Source organism: Chondrus crispus, genomic scaffold (assembly GCF_000350225.1).
Source record: "Chondrus crispus Stackhouse genomic scaffold, scaffold_209, whole genome shotgun sequence".
Taxonomy (NCBI): domain Eukaryota; phylum Rhodophyta; class Florideophyceae; order Gigartinales; family Gigartinaceae; genus Chondrus; species Chondrus crispus.
In genome coordinates this window covers 46,872-65,689 of record NW_005179083.1, presented here as the reverse complement: position 1 = coordinate 65,689, position 18,818 = coordinate 46,872, and the positions used below count along the sequence as shown (strand labels likewise).

General features: G+C 50.4%; 2 protein-coding genes; both read right to left on the bottom strand.

Annotated features, from left to right (window-relative positions):
- Positions 1-117: 117 nt before the first annotated feature.
- CHC_T00003986001 (hypothetical protein) lies at positions 118-876 on the bottom strand. Its single transcript, XM_005715243.1, has one exon. The coding sequence runs from the start codon at positions 874-876 to the stop codon at positions 118-120; it is 759 nt and encodes a 252-aa protein (XP_005715300.1).
- Positions 877-5,862: 4,986 nt separating this feature from the next.
- Positions 5,863-6,927, bottom strand: CHC_T00003985001 (hypothetical protein). XM_005715242.1 is given in 2 exon segments: positions 5,863-6,153; positions 6,154-6,927. 1 exon segment carries the CDS (start codon positions 6,925-6,927, stop codon positions 6,154-6,156), a length of 774 nt encoding a protein of 257 aa, XP_005715299.1. The 3' UTR covers positions 5,863-6,153.
- Between the last annotated feature and the right edge of the window lie 11,891 nt (positions 6,928-18,818).

Below are 18,818 nucleotides of genomic sequence, written 5' to 3'. Positions count from 1 at the left end.
CCCCGGTGCGGGGTATAGGGGTATTTAAACAAGCGCGCCCCGCCCCTGCGGCAAAGTGGGGGGGGGAAAGGAGGAAACCGCACACCTCGCTGCCAGCCACCCCATCCACTCTCTGCCCTAAGCACCCAGCCGCAACTCCCCCCCCCCAAAACGCCCCTTTCCGTAATGCCGCGCTCCGCGCCGCTGCTGCGGCTTTCGCTGTGTCTGTGCGTGGTCGCCGTGGCGACGTCGTCCGCGCTGCGGCCGGCCGCGCGCGTTCGGCGCAGGGACCAGTGCCCGATCAACAACGTGTGCTTCGCGATAGACCAGAGCGGGTCGGTCGAGGCGCACTACGGCACGGAGGTGGAGTTTGTCATCGGCATCGCGGCCGCGCTGGACAACCGCCGGCGCGACGTGCGCTACTCGGCCGTCGGCTTCTCGGACGTTGCCACTGTCATCGAGAAGGGCACGCAGAGGCTCCCGCTCTTCATCGCCTCGCTCGTCGGCATGGTGCCGCCCTTCGGACGCACCAACGTCTACGAGGGGCTCAGCGCTTGCTTCGCCCTCGTCGGCGACAGGAAGGGAAAGAACGTCATCATCGTCCTGTCCGACGGCGCCAGGACCGTCGGCAACCCCACCTCGGAGCTCGCGGGCGCCATCAACCGCAACGGATCCGCGGCTATCATGGCCGTTGGCATCGGCGCCGATGTCGACCACTCGCAGCTCACGCCCATCGTCGCCACGGCCAGCTTCTACTTCCCCAGCACCTTCAAAGAGCTCCCGCAAAAGGTTCCCGAGCTCGTCGACATCCTGTGCGGCTAGGCTAAGTAGCCAACTCGTCTTCGCATTGTAATAACTTTCTGCCGTGTAATTATTTTTTGCGTCGAGGGAATGCATCCCCTGCGCGCATGCTTCATAGTAAACTGGACATCATTATACAATATTTGCACAAAAAATTAATCCAATAAGTTTTAGACTTGGAACAACTCCCCCCACTTGCTCGGTTTTGCGCCTGCATGACCGCATGTCACCGTCCCCGTTCCGGGTACTTGCCATCATGCCCCGCCTTTCCTTGATCTTTTGTTCCTCACCTATGCTGTCTCCATCCATGTCGGATCCATGTCTGCCGTGGCCTCTCTCTGGGGATGTAATCGCATCGTTGGAGATTGAGTTTCTTTTGGCTGTGCAACGTTTCCGAACCATTTTCCACCCCACGTTCCACACACTCTGTTCCAACCTCTCTGATCCAAGCCTTTCGAACGTGTGCAGCAACTGCCTGCTGAGGGCCGTTCCTAACGACCGTTCCTAACGAAGAGTTCGCCGTGCCAGCACCCGAGCACCCTGAAACTTGGCATGAATTTATTGGTTGAAAAATTATTGGAAATGCTTTTACTCCCGTTCAACCAATCCATTCATGCCAAATGTCAGGGTCCTTGCGTGCTAGCACACCGAACTCTTCGTTAGGAACGGCCCTGAGTCGCAGCCGAAGTGTACTGTACAACCGGTGGCTATTTGCCATGACAACAATTTCTCTGACGCGGCTAATCTGTGAGGACAGCTGTGATGATACTGAGCCGCTCAATAAGGGAGCGGAGGGTCTCATGTCTCATGACACCGAAGGCCGGAACGCCATGGATGGAATGAAGAGCGGTTGACTTAATGTGTACCTTATCATAAATCTTACCTTACATCTTTATTTACAACAGAGCTAAGACCCGTTGTTGAGGAGTGGGTGAGGAGTGGGTGGAATATGGGAAATCCGCGACTAACAATTGTAGCCTCGGATAGGGGTCTTCGCGCGTTTGTCATACTAGGATTGTATAGCTTTAACGGGGTCAAAATCACAGGTTTTTGACTACATTGTACAGCATTTTTTCAGTGGGTGAGGAGAGAATGGTATTGGCGATCAGTCATTGGCGACGTGTACTTGGCAACAGCAAGAGGATTGAAATAATAAAACACAGTCAATAAGAGCGCTGCTCACGAGATATCCTACACAATCTTGATATTGACAATCTTGGCAAACCAATGGCGGCGTGCCATGGAAATCGGTAAGATTCTATCCTCTATCCCGCCATCGTCGAAAATAGATCACAAGCCAACTTGCAACAATTTTCTCATGCACCGCCCATGCAAGGTAATTTATTTCCTTCTTCCATGTTGAGCCATCCCGGCCTTTGGGGATGTGCGATGCGAGGCAACGCCCGCAACGAATGGAAAATCCGAGCTTGTTCGATACCCTCGCCGACATTCCAGGCATTGGTTTCCAACCACTTTGACGCTAACTTTGTGCACATGCTTCTCCTTTTCATTGGGTTCCGCACCTTGCAAGCTTCGACGAAGCGTTTTGGCAAAAACTACCCTTTTCTTACTAGGTTAATATTAACCTACCGGAATCGCATTCTCGTGACAAGGTTTTCAAGTCGTGTTAAGAGCTGAAGGCGCATCAACGAATCCGCGCCCCACGTGGAGTCGCATCCTTTTGGTTGCGATGGGTGTTTTCTTCTACGGTCTTTGATAGGAAATTCCAACACTGGAGTTTCACGCTATGGCCTGGTCCTGCTCCCAGGAGCAGGACCAACTACAGCTGTTCCGCTGGACAGGCCCCTCTGGTCATGTACAATATTCTCTGAATCGACAGCAGGGCTCTTTTCAACGTTGCCACTCAACTGCTAACCCTTCAAGGCTACTGTACCCCTCGTACACAGTACAGGGCGTCACAGGCGGGTTTTTTTTATAAAACCACACACGCCCCAAAAGTAAAGAGCGCCCACACACAAGTGCTCCACATATTCTAGTCCAACAAGCAACGCTTGTTCTACGAACACCTGCATTTCCTAATTCGTTCATGCCCATGTGCAAGATACGACAAACCGAACGCCGTTCGGTTAGGGTTTCAAGTTGAAACTTTCAACGGCAATCAATTCATCTTTGTCCTGTACTGTAGGAAGTTTGCGTGTCTCATACGACCTGCAGAGAATATCAAGACTAATTACAGAAAGGGATAGAAACTACCCTTCGAAGGGTAGTCTCACCGTTTTTTGTAACATTACCTTCCCTCAACTTTGTCTTGCCATCAGTGCATAATGGCTCCTCTCTCCTTTCCGTGGCTGTGAGCCCAAGTTTCTGTACCAAAAAAGACGACTACAGTACTCACAAACTTTGGCACGTGCACGACGAGAATCGCAATCACGTGAGATAGGATTTCGGCGTAGGTCTTGAAGCTCGCATCAACTGTTATCTCAGCGTGGCTGCATATCTGAGTCCGCCGCTATACGCTATGAATGTCCTTTTTTGTACCTTTTTAGCACCTTTTTTGTGCCATGCTCACACCTGCACTATTCAGGGATGCTTTTAAACACGCGACACCACGCCAGGGCATGAACAAGAACTTGGACCGTAGAAGACACTTTTACATACCGATATCTTTTTTCTTGGTTGTTTCTATCTTACCATATCCTTACGTACTGCCGTCTTGCTCCACATTTACCGCTCACACATGTTAATCTTATAACAAGAGAGCAGCAAAAGATCCTGGACACCTTGGTGCTACGTAACACCGCTTAATCATGTTTTGTCACCGCAGGGAAAGCGGTGCCTTTGCAATATTTTAATATTTTGTCCTGTTGCGCACAGCCGTAACCCACCCATGTGCCAGCATTGGCATTGTGGATGTTGACTTTTTCATTGTCATCATTGACAAGAGAGGGGGGGTGGCAACAACACGCTACGCATGCGCTAGTGCGTCCCCAACATGCCCTATTTTGCACTTTGATAACTAAAGAGTGAATACCTCGGCTTCGCTCGCCACGCAACGAGAAACGTAACCCTCCACCCTTCGCCACCCCGTGAAGCTAAAAGGTATCTCCATTTTCTCCTTCCTTTCGTGTTCTGAACAACCTCAAGCGAGAAGAACCATTACATGTCGGGACGCTGACACGCATTGGAAGACAGTCCCAGGTATGTGTCCGTTCTTCCCTCAGCGGATTAGAAGTCCGAGAATACATCATCCTGCTTGACACTGCGCGTGGACAATTGGCTTCACACATCCGTGTGCAAAGTCTTCTGTCTCCGAACTTCGCGAAATCTTCATATTTTACTGCAGTCTGTGTGCTCCCCGGAAAGAGCGTGCTCATTAGCTCACAATTGTGGCCAAATCCTTCGTCTGACCTTTTCACACTTTGCCCTTCAAATCGCAGCCCCCTCTCTCGTTTCACTATATATCGCCGACAAGAGTCTCCCGAGACATCGCCTCTCGCACATCATCTTCACAGCTGTCGCTGAATATGACTACTACCATGGCAATTCGAGTTTTTGTCCTGGTTTCCCTTTTGCTTGCAGTCTTAGGCGCTGGTCGCCAGCCGAAAGATGAGATGCTCACCGAATTGGATCAACGAAATGGACAAGTTCTTGAAAGGTCGTCAACGCACACGTTCCGTAGTTCACCTCGCAGGAAGACTAAATATAACAACTATTATCCAAACTACAACCATAACAAGAGCCAGCAGAGACCGTCTACCTCACCTGTGGCAGTCTTGAGCCCATCCTCATCTGCCAATCCTGCGAATCCGAGTTCATCTCCTTCGTCTGAGGCTGCAGCAGCTCAGTCATCTGGGCCGGTAGCAGCTCAGTCATCCGGGCCGGCAGCAGCTCAGTCATCTGGGCCGGCAGCAGCTCAGTCATCCGGGCCGGCGGCATCTCCGTCATCTGAGCCAGCAGCATCTCCGTCATCTGAACCGACAACATCTTCGTCATCCGCGCCCTCATCTGCCCCGTCTTCGGAGCCGACATCATCTCCGTCATCTGCGCCAACATCTCTCTCACCGCCTATCCCTGCTGCAACTCCAGCGTCAGCACCAGCCTCCATCGAGGACGACGGGTTTGTTATCCAAGAGAGCACTGTGAGGTTCTTTCCGCTGAGCCGGATAGGACTTTCAGTCACTACGGGAGCATCTGCGACCCTGTCATTCGACATCCCAGTTACAGCTGTCCATGCCAGCGTTCTGGCAGCCATGGATGAACCTTTCAAGACCACATTAGTCGGAGGGGAGGTGGCTCAGTATGAGGCTCTCGTGACCGAGTACGAAGAATCACTAGACATTCCGTTCATGGAATTTCTTAACGCCAATTTAGCTACGGATGTGTCGCTTTCGGATTTGAGAGAAGGATGTGACAGTGTGGAGAATTGTCCGTCAAAGACACGTGCGGGTAGAAGGATCTTGGAGAATCAGCTACCGACGAGAGTGCGCCTCACTGGAGAAATAACTGCAAGTGGAACGAGCGCCGTTCCCACCACCGTCTTTCCATTATTCCGCGCCGCAGATGTCCTTCTCTCGAACGGAGAACGTGTAGTAATCATATCGTCGAATCCCTCTGATGTATCCGTCGGCACAGGAGACGGTACAATCCTGAGCTCGGGAGCAGATTCGTACACTGTCAGGGAGGAATGATAGCAACAATACTACCGGAGACCGTTTTTCTTAGCGCCTTGGATAGCTCTGCACTAAAAATTAGTTCCATCACAACGGGACAATGACGAACAAAGTTTGTTGCAAACCTCGTTAAGAGTAGTCGATTTTAAAGTACTTGTGAGACTGTAAGGTGCTACACACACTTATTCGCTATGCAAGGTCGCAATGTTTTCAAGAACTAAAATTCCTTCTGAGCTACACCAATCGGCCCTTTTCTTCATGTGAACTTACTTTCCAAGAAGAGAACGGAACGGGCAGAAGTTTTTCCCAAACAAATCACTGCTCATCTTCATCATATCGTGAATAGGGCTATGCATATCGTAAGAGAGTCCTGGATGTTACAGTACGATTTGATCAAGTGGCACGATTTTTTCGCTAGTCCCTCCACTTCATACCGGACGAATCGGAGCTGTAAACACGTTGACAGATTTACCAAGATCTCACCTCGATGTGGCTCAATTGCGACGAACAGAAAGAATCAAGATTCATGCGGACCGAATGAAGTAGATGTACATCATGTATTGCGCCGGTCTTGCGCAGAAATGTGTCTGCGCTTTTACTTTACTACGCTAATTTGGTGTAAATCTACTCCCCAGATGTTAGTGACGTTGTGCAATCTAAAGGCTGGACTTTGTGTAGGGAGCTGGGAGTCAAAGAGTAAATATATCCCTGTCCAAGCCATTCAGGGGCACATGTCGGGGAATTACTCCTCAGGCACAGGGGCGCTTTCGGTGGTGAAGCCCTCGGCAGTTGCTGCGACGATGTCCTTAGGATCGGTCGACACCACAACAACAGAGGTCCCGTTATTGAGCTGCACTTGGGCAACCTTCGCGAAGGGAAAGAACGTCTTCGGAATGATACTGTTCCCTGAGACCATGATAGAACCAGAGAGAGTCAGCATCGTCGGAGGGTCAGCTGTCAAGACGTTCCTGGCGGCCCTGGCCTTGCTATTGTAATTGCTTTGAGAATTGAACGACTCGGTAAGGTCATCGCGAGTAACGTTCATGTCGAGGTTAGCGCCAATAGTCTCCATAAACGGCATGTTCAAACCACCTGAGTAGTTTCTAACAAGCTCTGTGTAAGATACATTCTCCTCCATTGTGAGTCGTCTCCTGAACACCACAGAATTCTCCTGAAGAAGAGTTGCGTTTAAAGCCTCTATTGAAAAGGAGAAGCCGAGTGATGCTCCTGCGCCGCTGGTGACGGACACGCCAGCACCAGAAATGCGAGTGAACCCAACGGTGCTGTTCCTGAAAACGAAGAGCGGCTGCTTCTCCATGGGAGGCTCCGATTCTGGTGATGTGGGTATCAAATCAGCCAGGATCTCCCCGTCCATCTCCATCTTCGCGGAAAGATTCAACAGAGGGAGTTGGTTGGAAGCGCGGATACCATCAGTCTTGTGGAGAGGGGACACGATGGAGGCCTTGGCAAGGGCCAGGAGGGCAACCAGAGCGATTACATTGACAATCGATACCATGTTGTGTTAGAGGCTTGGGATTAGCACAGTTGCGGGGAAGGAGCCTTGTTGAATTTGAAAGGGAACGAGGTGGTGTACAGGAACCTTCGTGGAGGGCAGATCGTTTTCTGTTTATGTACCGGTGAGAGCTAAGGGATCTTGGCGTGGGGTTGGAATGGGCGCGGAAAGGTAGAAATCAGAATAAAGAGTGATGGAGAACAGACAGGCAGGATAAAAAAAGGAACGTGCAGGGATGTGCCTTACGTCGTGGAGCAGGGCATTGCCCTGATGGCTCGTGGACCTGCGAGAATGCGTGGAGAAAGTGACGATGATATGAGATTGGAACCATCTGTTCGATTGGATGAGGCCAAGGACGGCGAGTGAGGTCCAAGTCTCCGTACCTCCGTGTTGCCTCCCCCCTCCGTCGGAAGCAGTCGTACAGAAGGCACAGCCATAAGAGCTTCGTCGGTCCTGCGAACAATGAATCAGTATATTTGGCCCGAATGAAAGTCTCTGGTGGCATACCAGCAATGCAACTATTTTCGTGTGCATGTATAGCAGCGAGGACAACCAGACTGCACCCCACTTACGGCCAGGCGCCTTCACCTACCTCCGCTCACCGTCGTGAATGAATGCAAAGCATAGGTTCTCCATGCTCGACTTCATGCGAGAGAAGCTCTCTCTGTAGGTCTTGCAAAGCCACGACCCCAATCATTTCCATCTCCCAGTTAGCAGACAGCCCAAACTGTCGTCGAAAGGCTGTAGTGTATCAAAACGTCGTTTAGGCTACTACGTTATGAGTATATTGATATGAAATTGGGAGCACTTTCCCTCACCGGAGGGGTCAGAAGCCAGATGATCAGACGCGTCGCGCGTCTTCTTTCTATTTGGATACGCCAAGTTAAACCAACTTTTCGCCCTACAACAACCACCGCCCCCCCCCCCCCCCCCACTCAAATTTGCACCTGAGGCACACAACACGAACATGTTCTGGCAGCGCAAAGTTTCTCGGCGGTTCGTCTGGATTGGGTAACGACGAAGAAATTGTATAAGAACGCCAATTAATTCTTTACATCCAAAGTCTTGGTGCAGCGAATAAAAAAGCCACACCATTACTACTTTGTGTAAGCGTGCCACTTGCCAGCGTGTGCTTTGGCCGCTTGTCGGCCGCATGGAACAATAGCTTGTCTTATCCTCCGTTCCGCCTTCATCCACAGCTGTTCCCAGGTTCCGAATAATTTCCGCCTCGCCTTACTCCTTGGTGGAAACACATCGCTGTACAGTAAATTATGTAACACCGTATTTTTTAAAAAGCTAAATGCATGAGGTGATGGCATCAAATGTATGTCATCTTTTCTCATCACTGTGGTGAAAATGTGCTTGACAATGATCACAGGGAAGACATAAACGCATTAAAGCTGCGTCTCATTCGAAATGGTATAATAAAATATAATTTCGTAGATGAGACAGGATCGAGGGACTCTACATCATTTTTAAATCGTCATATCATGTTTACACTCTGCACCTTTTCTTGAATTTCCTTCTGCATTCATGTCAATCTCTGGGCAGTACCGCTGACAATTAAAGAAATTTCTGGACATGGCCGTCATAATGACCACGTAAATGGACATCAGCGTAAACAGTGAGATTTAACTGCAGTTCGGTGTTACGAGTTACTACAATACGACATGGTCGCCGCAGTTGATCTAGGAGTGGTTAAAAGTGGACATATAAAAGTATGGCAAAACGGTGCTGGTGCTCAAATAGTAATGGCAATGCAGGCGGCAATGCTTCGCAATGGAAAACGGTGGTTTTATAATGTATAATGGCGGAGGGAGAACATAGCTGACATGAAATGGCAAATGATGTATACTGCAGAAGCGAATGGCCAAGGTAGGGCGCTGTCGGGTGCGACACACTCGTAAGTATGGGTATCGACGGCGGTGGTGAATGTCCGACGGCGACGGGAATATGTCAAATCGTATTGGCAGGAGGTCCGCATATTTCATGCAATGGCAATGAGTCAACATAATCCTCAACATGAAAGCGAATCACTGTACACAATTTACATTTTAGTCTTTTTCGGTCATCAGCACACCATAATTTCTGGGATAGCAGTACACATCACAATTTTAATGGAACTTGGTGTCACACATCCTGGATTTTCATTGCAAACAGTGCATTTCAACTCCCATTTTTTTCGAAACGATACACATAGCGAAATTAATTGGCGGCTGCGGTCCATTCTCGGACTTCATCGGTAATCGGTACACCAAACCTGGCGGTGACAATACGAAGAGGCGAATATTTCGGCATTTTGTTGCGAAATGTATGTAAGAATATTCCCGTCGCCGTCGGACATTCACCACCGCCGTCGATACCCATACTTACGAGTGTGTCGCACCCGACAGCGCCCTACCTTGGCCATTCGCTTCTGCAGTATACATCATTTGCCATTTCATGTCAGCTATGTTCTCCCTCCGCCATTATACATTATAAAACCACCGTTTTCCATTGCGAAGCATTGCCGCCTGCATTGCCATTACTATTTGAGCACCAGCACCGTTTTGCCATACTTTTATATGTCCACTTTTAACCACTCCTAGATCAACTGCGGCGACCATGTCGTATAGTAGTAACTCGTAACACCGAACTGCAGTTAAATCTCACTGTTTACGCTGATGTCCATTTACGTGGTCATTATGACGGCCATGTCCAGAAATTCCCATCTTTTTAATAGGCTGTTGCACGCTGCACAAGGAAAAGACCTAAATTGAGTCTGTGATAGTAGGGGATGGGAAGTTTTGAGTTGCAAGCCAATACTAAGAGATCTTTTGTTGTATTTTCCGGAGATGGAACCAGATTCAAAAAGATGCTCCTGCGGACTACATAGAAATTAATAACTTAGAACTGCATGAAAGACGTGACCAAGATATTTGAAACTTGGGAGAGCAGGTATGATGTAAGTTCTTGTCCTAAAGGTCAAAATGAAATCCCCTATATTCTTTCAACGTGAGTGCAATTTTCCAAAGCACGTTCAACTATGCTTAGTGTCTATAGGACCGTTTGTCCTGATATGAGGATTTTTTTATCTTCTGTGTTTTGTAAACAGAAGGCCATTACTACAGATAAAGAACGTGGTTGTTGATTCTAGTGTCTATCCGACCGGGGCTTGTTCTCATATGAGGACGGCGGTGTCCCATATAAGGACAGCTCTATTTTTGAAAAAATATATATACATTAAATTGATCATTTAAAAAGCTATCTTGGACACCATTTCCTTAACGCACTTGTATTTGCCAATAACATCTTGCAGAACAGCGGGACTTCAGCTTTGAATACTCAGGAAGATTGAGAATGTAATTCACACTATGTACATGATTCCCTTGTTAAAATGGTGTTTTTGGTTTCGAAGTTATTTTACATGGGGTTTTACGATGGTTTAAAAAGCTTCTTTTCCAGACATATCTAAAAATGACTACGAAAAACATGCAATTCTCACAAAGTTCTTTCTGTCCCCATGTCATAATTCAAGTACGGTGGCGGGGATATCTTTTCTTTCTGGTCGACGATGCGGAAGTCAAGAAGAAAATAGGTTGAATAATGTCATCATATAAGGACAAAAGCTTCTCATTTTTTCTAGACAACGCAAAGCAATATTTAACATATATTTTTTGAAACTATAAATCCACCCACACAAGAAACGCACCTTCTCGTCAATTCGAGCGAAAACTAAATCGCTGACGCACATAAAGGTGTTCAAAAGAAAACGTCAGCTTACTGTAAGTATATTTCTGTGGGCTAATTTTATATCAATACCATAGAAACATTCCGTAGAGTGCTTTCTATTCCGTTCTAACTTCAGAAAAGTTATAAAAGGAGTGAACCTCTAAAAGAAAAAATGAAACCGTGGACATCAAAGTTGAATAGAAATAAAATTCGAAGATTTATATGTTATGATAACAATTGGTCGGATAAGCACCAGCTAGGCGACCATTGACCTCATATGAGAGAAGGCATCCCTTTTTGTCGTGTGTATGTGGTTCCATCCAGATAGGTCAGCACAGTAGATAAGACACAGGCACATAGGGCACGACAACTCAGCACATAAAGTTACCGCCGGCCGCCCTCCCCCCAGGGGAGAGAGGGCCATCGGTGTTCATGGCATCACAAGTTATGAGCCACACAACTAACCACTGACATAGATCCGTCCAACATGCACCCTCGCCACCGGGACGAAAAAAACGCGAACGACGACGAGCAGCGCTGACAGAAAACCGCACCACTAATGCGACAACTAACCCGCCTCGTTCTCACAACGCACGCAGATCTCTACATGAGTCAACCCGTGAGCCACCCCCAGGGACAACTTCCTAAGCTATTGACCACCAACTTCCCATTCTGGTACGATGCACTTGAGATCTATGCACGCACCATTGATGCGCAATCCCATCTCACCAACACGAGACAAGCAGAAGCAGACCCCGCCGAAGAAACACAACAGCAACAAAAAGGCGATCTGCTGCGCCAATCCATTATGCAAAAGCATGAGAGACGAGACCATCAGACTCGTCCCGCCACACATCCTACGGTACGACCCCCATACCATTTGTAGTATAATCAGACAAAATATAGACATTTCATCCATCGAGAACCACGAGATCCTGGACGCCGAGGCAAGGAACGAAACATTCCGTCCGAACCAAGAGCTCACAGAATACATCCAAAAGCACCAAGACATCCGACACCGCATGAAAATATCCGGCTATCCGAACATCGACTCGGAAAGGACGACAGTGCGATACATGATCCATAGACTGTCCCAACACCCAGAAATACACACCGTAGCCATAATAATGGCGACACACTCACCCAACACGATCAGAGAATTCACAAACACCATCCAACAAGCACAGATCATACAAGCACGAGCACCGCCAGCACAGAGCGCCAGCAGCTACAAATATCCACGGAAAACGTACACACGCCAACCCCGTTGATACCCCCGACCGCTCAAAGCGACAACAGCCCCAACACAATATAACAAACCAAAAGGGCACGACGGCAAATGGTGCAACATACACGGCACCATCACACACAACACTCTAGACTGCCAAACCCGTAGACCACGCTGATACCAGACCAACACTAGCGCATACCAGGCCACAGCAAACAGAGACCACGCAGACAGCGACATACACGAGTTGTATGAACGCCTCCAATTCCTGGAAGGTGTATTCGCTGATCAACACGAGGAGCAAGACGGTAAGCACCAAGACATATTAGACTCCGCAGCTCATCCTACGCACACCGCACAACCCCATGCCACAATGCGACCGAGCAACGGGACACTAACACAGAACACGAGCGGGCACAAAACACGCATCACTCACACTGGAAAAATACAGATACAGCAGAAGAATAAGGAAATCACCATCAACGCCGTACATGCGCCACAGATCAAGGACAGTCTGTTATCAGTCCACGATCTAACAGCATTCGGCGACGTCACCTACACAAGGACGCAAGCATGGCTACACAAGCCAACCAAGCAACCTGCAGCCACCCTGTCGGCAACATACAGACAAGTTCAATACCAATTCGTCACTAAACCACAAACTGCACAAGCCAATGGCGCACGTACTATACTCGTAAAACCATCACCAAAAAATCCAACGACCCAAACCACAACCCAGACGAGCCACCACGAAGGAGACACAACCACAAAACCCCCACGACTTCCTCCCCTTCGCAGCACGACCTGCACTGACCCCACCCTCAGCACGGCAGTTGCACCACGACAACAGAAAGCCAAACGAACTACGCAGCAACAACTGTTCCCCGAACGGCTCCTAAACCTAGGGCATGCCCACCCCAAAACAATATCAATCATGCCCAAGCATGGGCTCCTACCGACAATGCCGAAAGGCCTCACGAACCACAGTGCAAAAATTACGTGCGGCGGCTGTATACATGGGAAAACAGCAACACGACCACACCCACGCACCGAACACGCAGCACACTCAGGAGACAGCATTTCGTCGGATGTCACCGGCCCCATTAATCCAATGTCTAGACACAACGCACGGTACTTCCTCACCATGATAGACACGGCCAGCAGATACGTATGGGTATCCTGCATCCCAAACAGAGCCCAAGTACCCAGCACAGTGATAGAAGCCGTCGACCACATAGCATCACAGCACAGAAACTACCCGCGACTGCTAGTGACGGACAATGCAAAGGAGTACATTGCAAAAGCCCTCCAAGAGAAACTCCGACAACGAGGAATAGAGTTCAGACCGACAACGCCATATACCCCAAAGTAGAACGCCATGGTCGAATGGATCAATAGAACACTCATGGATAAGGTAAGAGCGACACTAAAGCACAGCCAGCTCGATGACACGCACTGGCAAGACGCACTTGAGGACGCAATATTTAAATATAACCTCACGTATCATCACGGACTCAAGGGCATCCCACACACAGCGTGGTACGGTGAACCACTACAAATCAGGAAACTGTTCACCTTCGGGCAAATTGGTTACGTACTCACACTAAAACCAAACCGACCCAAACTCGACACACGGGCCACTCCCGTCAGATACATGTACGGCCTGGACCACACTCACGTCTGCATCCAAACCATTGCCACAAGGCAATACCAGAAAATTCGTGCAGTCGACCTCAAGCCGTACTACAAACAGCAGGACCCATGCCACTCGGTCAACGCAGTGTTCCACACCACGGCAACAAAGAGGAGCCAAAGAAAACACAGGCAATTCCCAAGGCGAACAAACGCACAAAGACGACACCTAAGCGTCAAAGAAAAATACGCCGCGGCCCAAAGAAGGTCAAAAACAGGCAGACCAAAGCGAAGTGTAGTGCAATACGCATCTGAAAAGGGGGGTGAAAAGAAAGGAAAATAATTGGATATGAAAAGTGGTCCGGGTTGGGGGACACACGTGTGAATAATTGCACAGTTTTAATTTTTAATTATTTTATTTTATTTAGTTAATTAGTTGGCATTAATTTTGCTGACACTAGATTAGATCTAGGATCTAGCGCCGCGAGCTACTGTAGTGGCTCCGGCGGGGCGATATATACCTTAGCCCTCTGACCACCAAGTCAGTAATGGTAACCCGAGTTGCCAGAGTTGAATATCGCCTTGGTCGAAGTCCGTCTTTCCCAAGACGCTCCCTTTTACCACAGATTACGTTATCCTTTGCGCTCCGGGGTTCCCCTTTCTTTTTCCTTTATTTCCCTATTCTGTTCTATCTCTACCTCTATTTTTCCCTTAATTGTGTTGGTTCCACTGGAGTTGGTTGCGACCGTTCCGGTGTAGGTGTTTTAGCCATCGGGCAGCACGTTGTGTAGCGCTGCTACTGTTTCAAGTTCCGTCGGAAGGCTGTTGCAACGACGCCTCCGTCGAAGGTCTTACTGTATAAGACAGAGTTGGTACCGCCTACCGCGATCGCGATCGCGCCGGTGACGGTGTTTTTAGCCATCGGGCAACACGTCGGTAGTAGCGTTGCTACACGGTTACGATCCCGTCGGGTAGTGCTGAACAAGCCCCCGTCGAAGACCTTGAATTACACACAAGGTGCTGAAGACGCTCGTCGAGCATTGGCCTTACAACCCAGCGAACCGCGGTTACATCCTCGTAGACAAGCCCAACCCGCACTCGTCGAGCGCTCAAGTCTTCACAAGTCTCCACCACCATCATCCTCCCGGGCCGGGCATCTTTCCTTAACCCCCCCCCCCCCGTCGGAGTTGAGCTACCGTGGGCTGCAAGCCCACACAAGGGGAAAGGGAGTCTCGAACGCTCCGTAGCGCGTGCCATCGGCAGTGGTTGTTGCTGTTGTTGTTTTTCTTCTTTTTGTTTGACCGTCGGACTGTGTTCGCGGCCTGCCAGGCACATTGCACTACAAAAGTGGTCTCCCGACCTAGAATTGTGTCGACGACAGCCTCGGTCTGGTGTTGGACTACCAAAGTGGTCTGGGTAACGGAGTCTCTTTTTTATTTTTGTTTGTAACCTTTTTTTGTAGGTTCGCTCGTACGAGCGATGTCGACAAGCGCACCCGGGGACGTCGGTCCCGGGGCGAGTAGGAGTGGATCGGCAAGGGCGTCGAGGATCCCGCGAGGTCCTCGCACCCGAAGCCAGGCCAATACGGCCACGGATCCCGAAGGTCAAGAATCCACGACGGGGATTGAAGCCGACAAGGATAACCTATCCTACAGGTTCGAGAAGATGGGCGAGGAAATTCGCCAAGAGATGACGAAAAATCTCGAGGCTGAATTAGCCCTCGTCCGGAAGCAACTGGAGTTGCAAGCATCCGAGTTCCACACCGTTTTAGGAGAGCTATCGGCTCGAGTGGATCTCGTCGAGAAGGAGCGAGGTGAGGCGACCGACGGTCTGGAGCCGGAGGTCCTAGCTTCGTTGAAAATTTCAGTCAAGGACGCAAGGCGCGACGCGAATCAAGCTTTGGAGTCCTTAGGCAAATTTAGAAGCAGTATCGACGACAGGTTCGACCGCGCCGCTCATCGTCTCAAGGACCTTGAATAGGTCGCCGGGCAAGACCCGCTCCCAACGGGTCGAGAAGGCGACCGTCGATGGAAGAAGGACAAGGCCGCGGTACAGCGGAGTTCCAAGTCGAAGACTTCGAAGAAGAATCTGCGACGCCGGAGCGAGAGTCACGGTAGTGACGAGCCGGAGGACCAAGACTCAATGGCCGAGTCGAATGGCCTTTCCGAAGATGGTGACGACGGTTCGTCGAACCATGCCAGCGATTCCGAACATCGTTCAGAGGAAGGAAAAGGAATTTCGCAGGGCAAAAAAATTACCTCCAGACGGGGCAGGATCACTTCGTCCGCCTCGCGGAGAGACAAGGACGGGGAACCCGAAGATGTCGCAACGCGACGCGGGCCGCGATGGGAGGAGTTGGAGGAGCTGAATCCGACCAACTACCTCTTCAAGAAATTACTTTCGTACCGAACGTACCGCTTGCGGAACCCGCAGACCTATTTGTCAAGTTCCCGGCGGACCGCCGTGCGAAAAATCAGGAGAGATATTCCGCCTAAGGTGAAGAAGGACAACACGTTCACAGGTGAGGACGGGGTCCTTGTGTTGGATTTTTTGGCAAAATTAGTTCAAGAGTTTGATACTCAAGAAATGAACGAGGGGCAAGCGATCCGCTTTTTGCCCGAATTTCTAAGCGGCATCGCCTTGAGACAGTACACTTCGGTGTCTCAGACGGCCGGGTCCCATCACGGAAAGGTATCCGTTTGGCCGGAGGCCGTACAGTGGTTGTTGAGGAGTTTCGCAACCGACGAGGCGATCCGTCAAGCCGTGCTCGCATTTCGAGAAGTTCAGCAAAGACCGTCTGAAGACGAGATGGAATTTTATATCCGTCTGACGGACGCGAGCATTCGATGTGGAAACGTACATTCGATGGAAGAACAAATGACGATGTTTATTGAAGGACTCGATTCGAGTATCAAGCCGATGGTATCTCAATACCGGCAAGACAATCGGGACGTTTCATTTTTGAGAGTAGTTAATTACGCGAAGGCGCATGGCTCGGCGAGCCGCGCTAAGGACAAGAAGACCAAGAAGGTCACGATTCAGACGCCGTCGACGTTCCGGGCGGGTAAAAAGCCGAGGGCTTCTTATCCCGGTTGTAAAAGTCACGCCGCCTTCCACTTAGCGGAGTCAATCTCCGCGTCAGATGAGCGCGGTGCGCACGGAAGCAGCGAAAATCATTATGAAGGAGCATTGGTAGCCGAAGGCGAGTTTATTGAGCCATCGGAGGGCTACGGACACGAGGACTACGGGGCAAGCGAGTCGTCAACTTTACCGACGCCCACATACACGACGGAGTCGTTTTCAGAGCCCACGGATCCCGTGAGGATGTTTCGGGGGGCGGCCACACGCCGGCGCCGCGCATTCCGATGGAAGACAAGGGTACGACTTTCCGAAGGCCAGGCTGGATGGGAAGGCTGCAACGTCAAGGAAGGTCGCCGGCCCGTGGAGGACCTAGGCCGCCATATCCCGTCAAGACGCACGGACTGGTGTGCTATCATTGTTACGAAAAGGGGCACGCCGCGCCAACGTGCATTCCTTCCCTCCGGTAAATGCACCGAGTTTTGGAAAATTCTGAGGCGTTGTCTCCGATGGAGAGTTTAGGGATACCATCGACGAGTTATCTGAAGGTCAAGAATTGGTTCGATTCGCAGACGGCGAGCACGCCGAGTGCTCCAACGCCGAGGCCGAACCAACCCTTCAGAGGGCCCGCCGCGGGCCCGCGTCGTCGGACGTGAGAAGGAACCCGCAGCGGCAGGAAAACTAGAGAAGGGAATCTCGCATGAGTTGCGAGAGGCACAGGGCCGACGTACTGTGCCCGGGGCTCGGCCCCGTTCCCCGTCTCTAAGGGAAAATCAGGCTCCGATGAGGAGGTTGTTGGATTGGTGGATAAGCCCAAAGGGCCAGCCCAAGTCAAGAAAATTTTGAGCCGAGCCCGAGATCATCCGCTGGAAGAAGTTCGAAGACCCTGGTACAGGGTTAAGCGAAGGGAGTGTCCCGAGAAGATTTTGGTTCTTGCGCGAAAAAACTACAAAGTTTACGCGGACATTGGACCAACAGTCGGATTGATGAGCCGGGGGTTGTCTGTATTAGACACCGGCGCGGGACCAAACCTTGTGCGAAAATCGGAACTCCCGGCTGGAATGGAATCTCTAGTGTCCTACGGACCGACCCAAGACATTGGCGACGCGAACAACAGGCCACTCCAGACTCTCGGAACCATCAAGATGCCCGTGAGACTCGGACGATTTGTGGCTGCTGCCGAATTTATTGTGTGCGAGAAGCTCGCGGTACCGCTGATTCTAGGAGCGGAGTATTGCGATAGGTTCGTGGAGGCTATCTACCCACGGAAGAGGACAGTTGAGTTGGCGGATTTCTCGGAAGTTCCGATCGTAAGGCGGTTCTCGACGAGAAAATCTAAGAAGCATCTGGTCTCCGGAGGGGGCGATGGAATTCAAGAAAGAGATGAGGAAAAATATACTAATTCCACCCCGCCGCCTACGGGCGAGCGAAGGTACGAACCGTCGGAACAAGATCGCGAGGACCAACAAGGAGAACGGGAGGAAGGGCTCTCCGCGACGGCAACTACGAAGCCGGAGCAGCGGATTGGGCCTCCCCCGCCCGACGTGGAGGAGCTCGACCTGAGCCACGTGCCGGACCGGCTGCGCGAAAGATTCCGTCGGATGTTGAAAATATATTCCCGCATGTGGGATGGGACCCTTAGTGAGATCAACACCACGGTCCACAGGATTGAACTGGCCCCGGATACAAGGCCAATTGCGCAAGCCCCGTATCGGGCCGGGCCTAGAGCCCGCGAAGTAGAAGATGAAGAAGTTCAGAAGATGTTAGAAGCAGGAGTCATCGAACCGGCGCAGTCAGAATGGGCGTCGCCCGTTTTATTAGTGCCGAAGCCGGACGGATCGATACGCTTTTGCGTAGACTATCGCAGGTTAAACGTGGTAACGGTAAAGGACACGTACCCTTTACCGCGCATGGATGAGTGTCTGGACTCGCTTGGTGACACCAAGGTTTTCTCCGCGTTGGACGCGATCTCGGGATATTGGCAGATGCCTATCCCTGAGTGCGAACGCGACAAGACCGCGTTTTCGTGTCACTCAGGTCTGTATCGCTTCTCAAGAATGCCCTTCGGGCTAACCAACGCGCCAGCGACGTTCCAGAGAGCAATGGATATCCTGCTCTCTCCGTTCCGGTGGAAATGCTGTTTGGTGTATCTGGATGACATAATAATTTTTAGCAAGTCGTGGGAGGAGCACATCGTGCACGTGGATGAAATACTTTCTGTATTGGAGAAGGCAGGTGTGAAGCT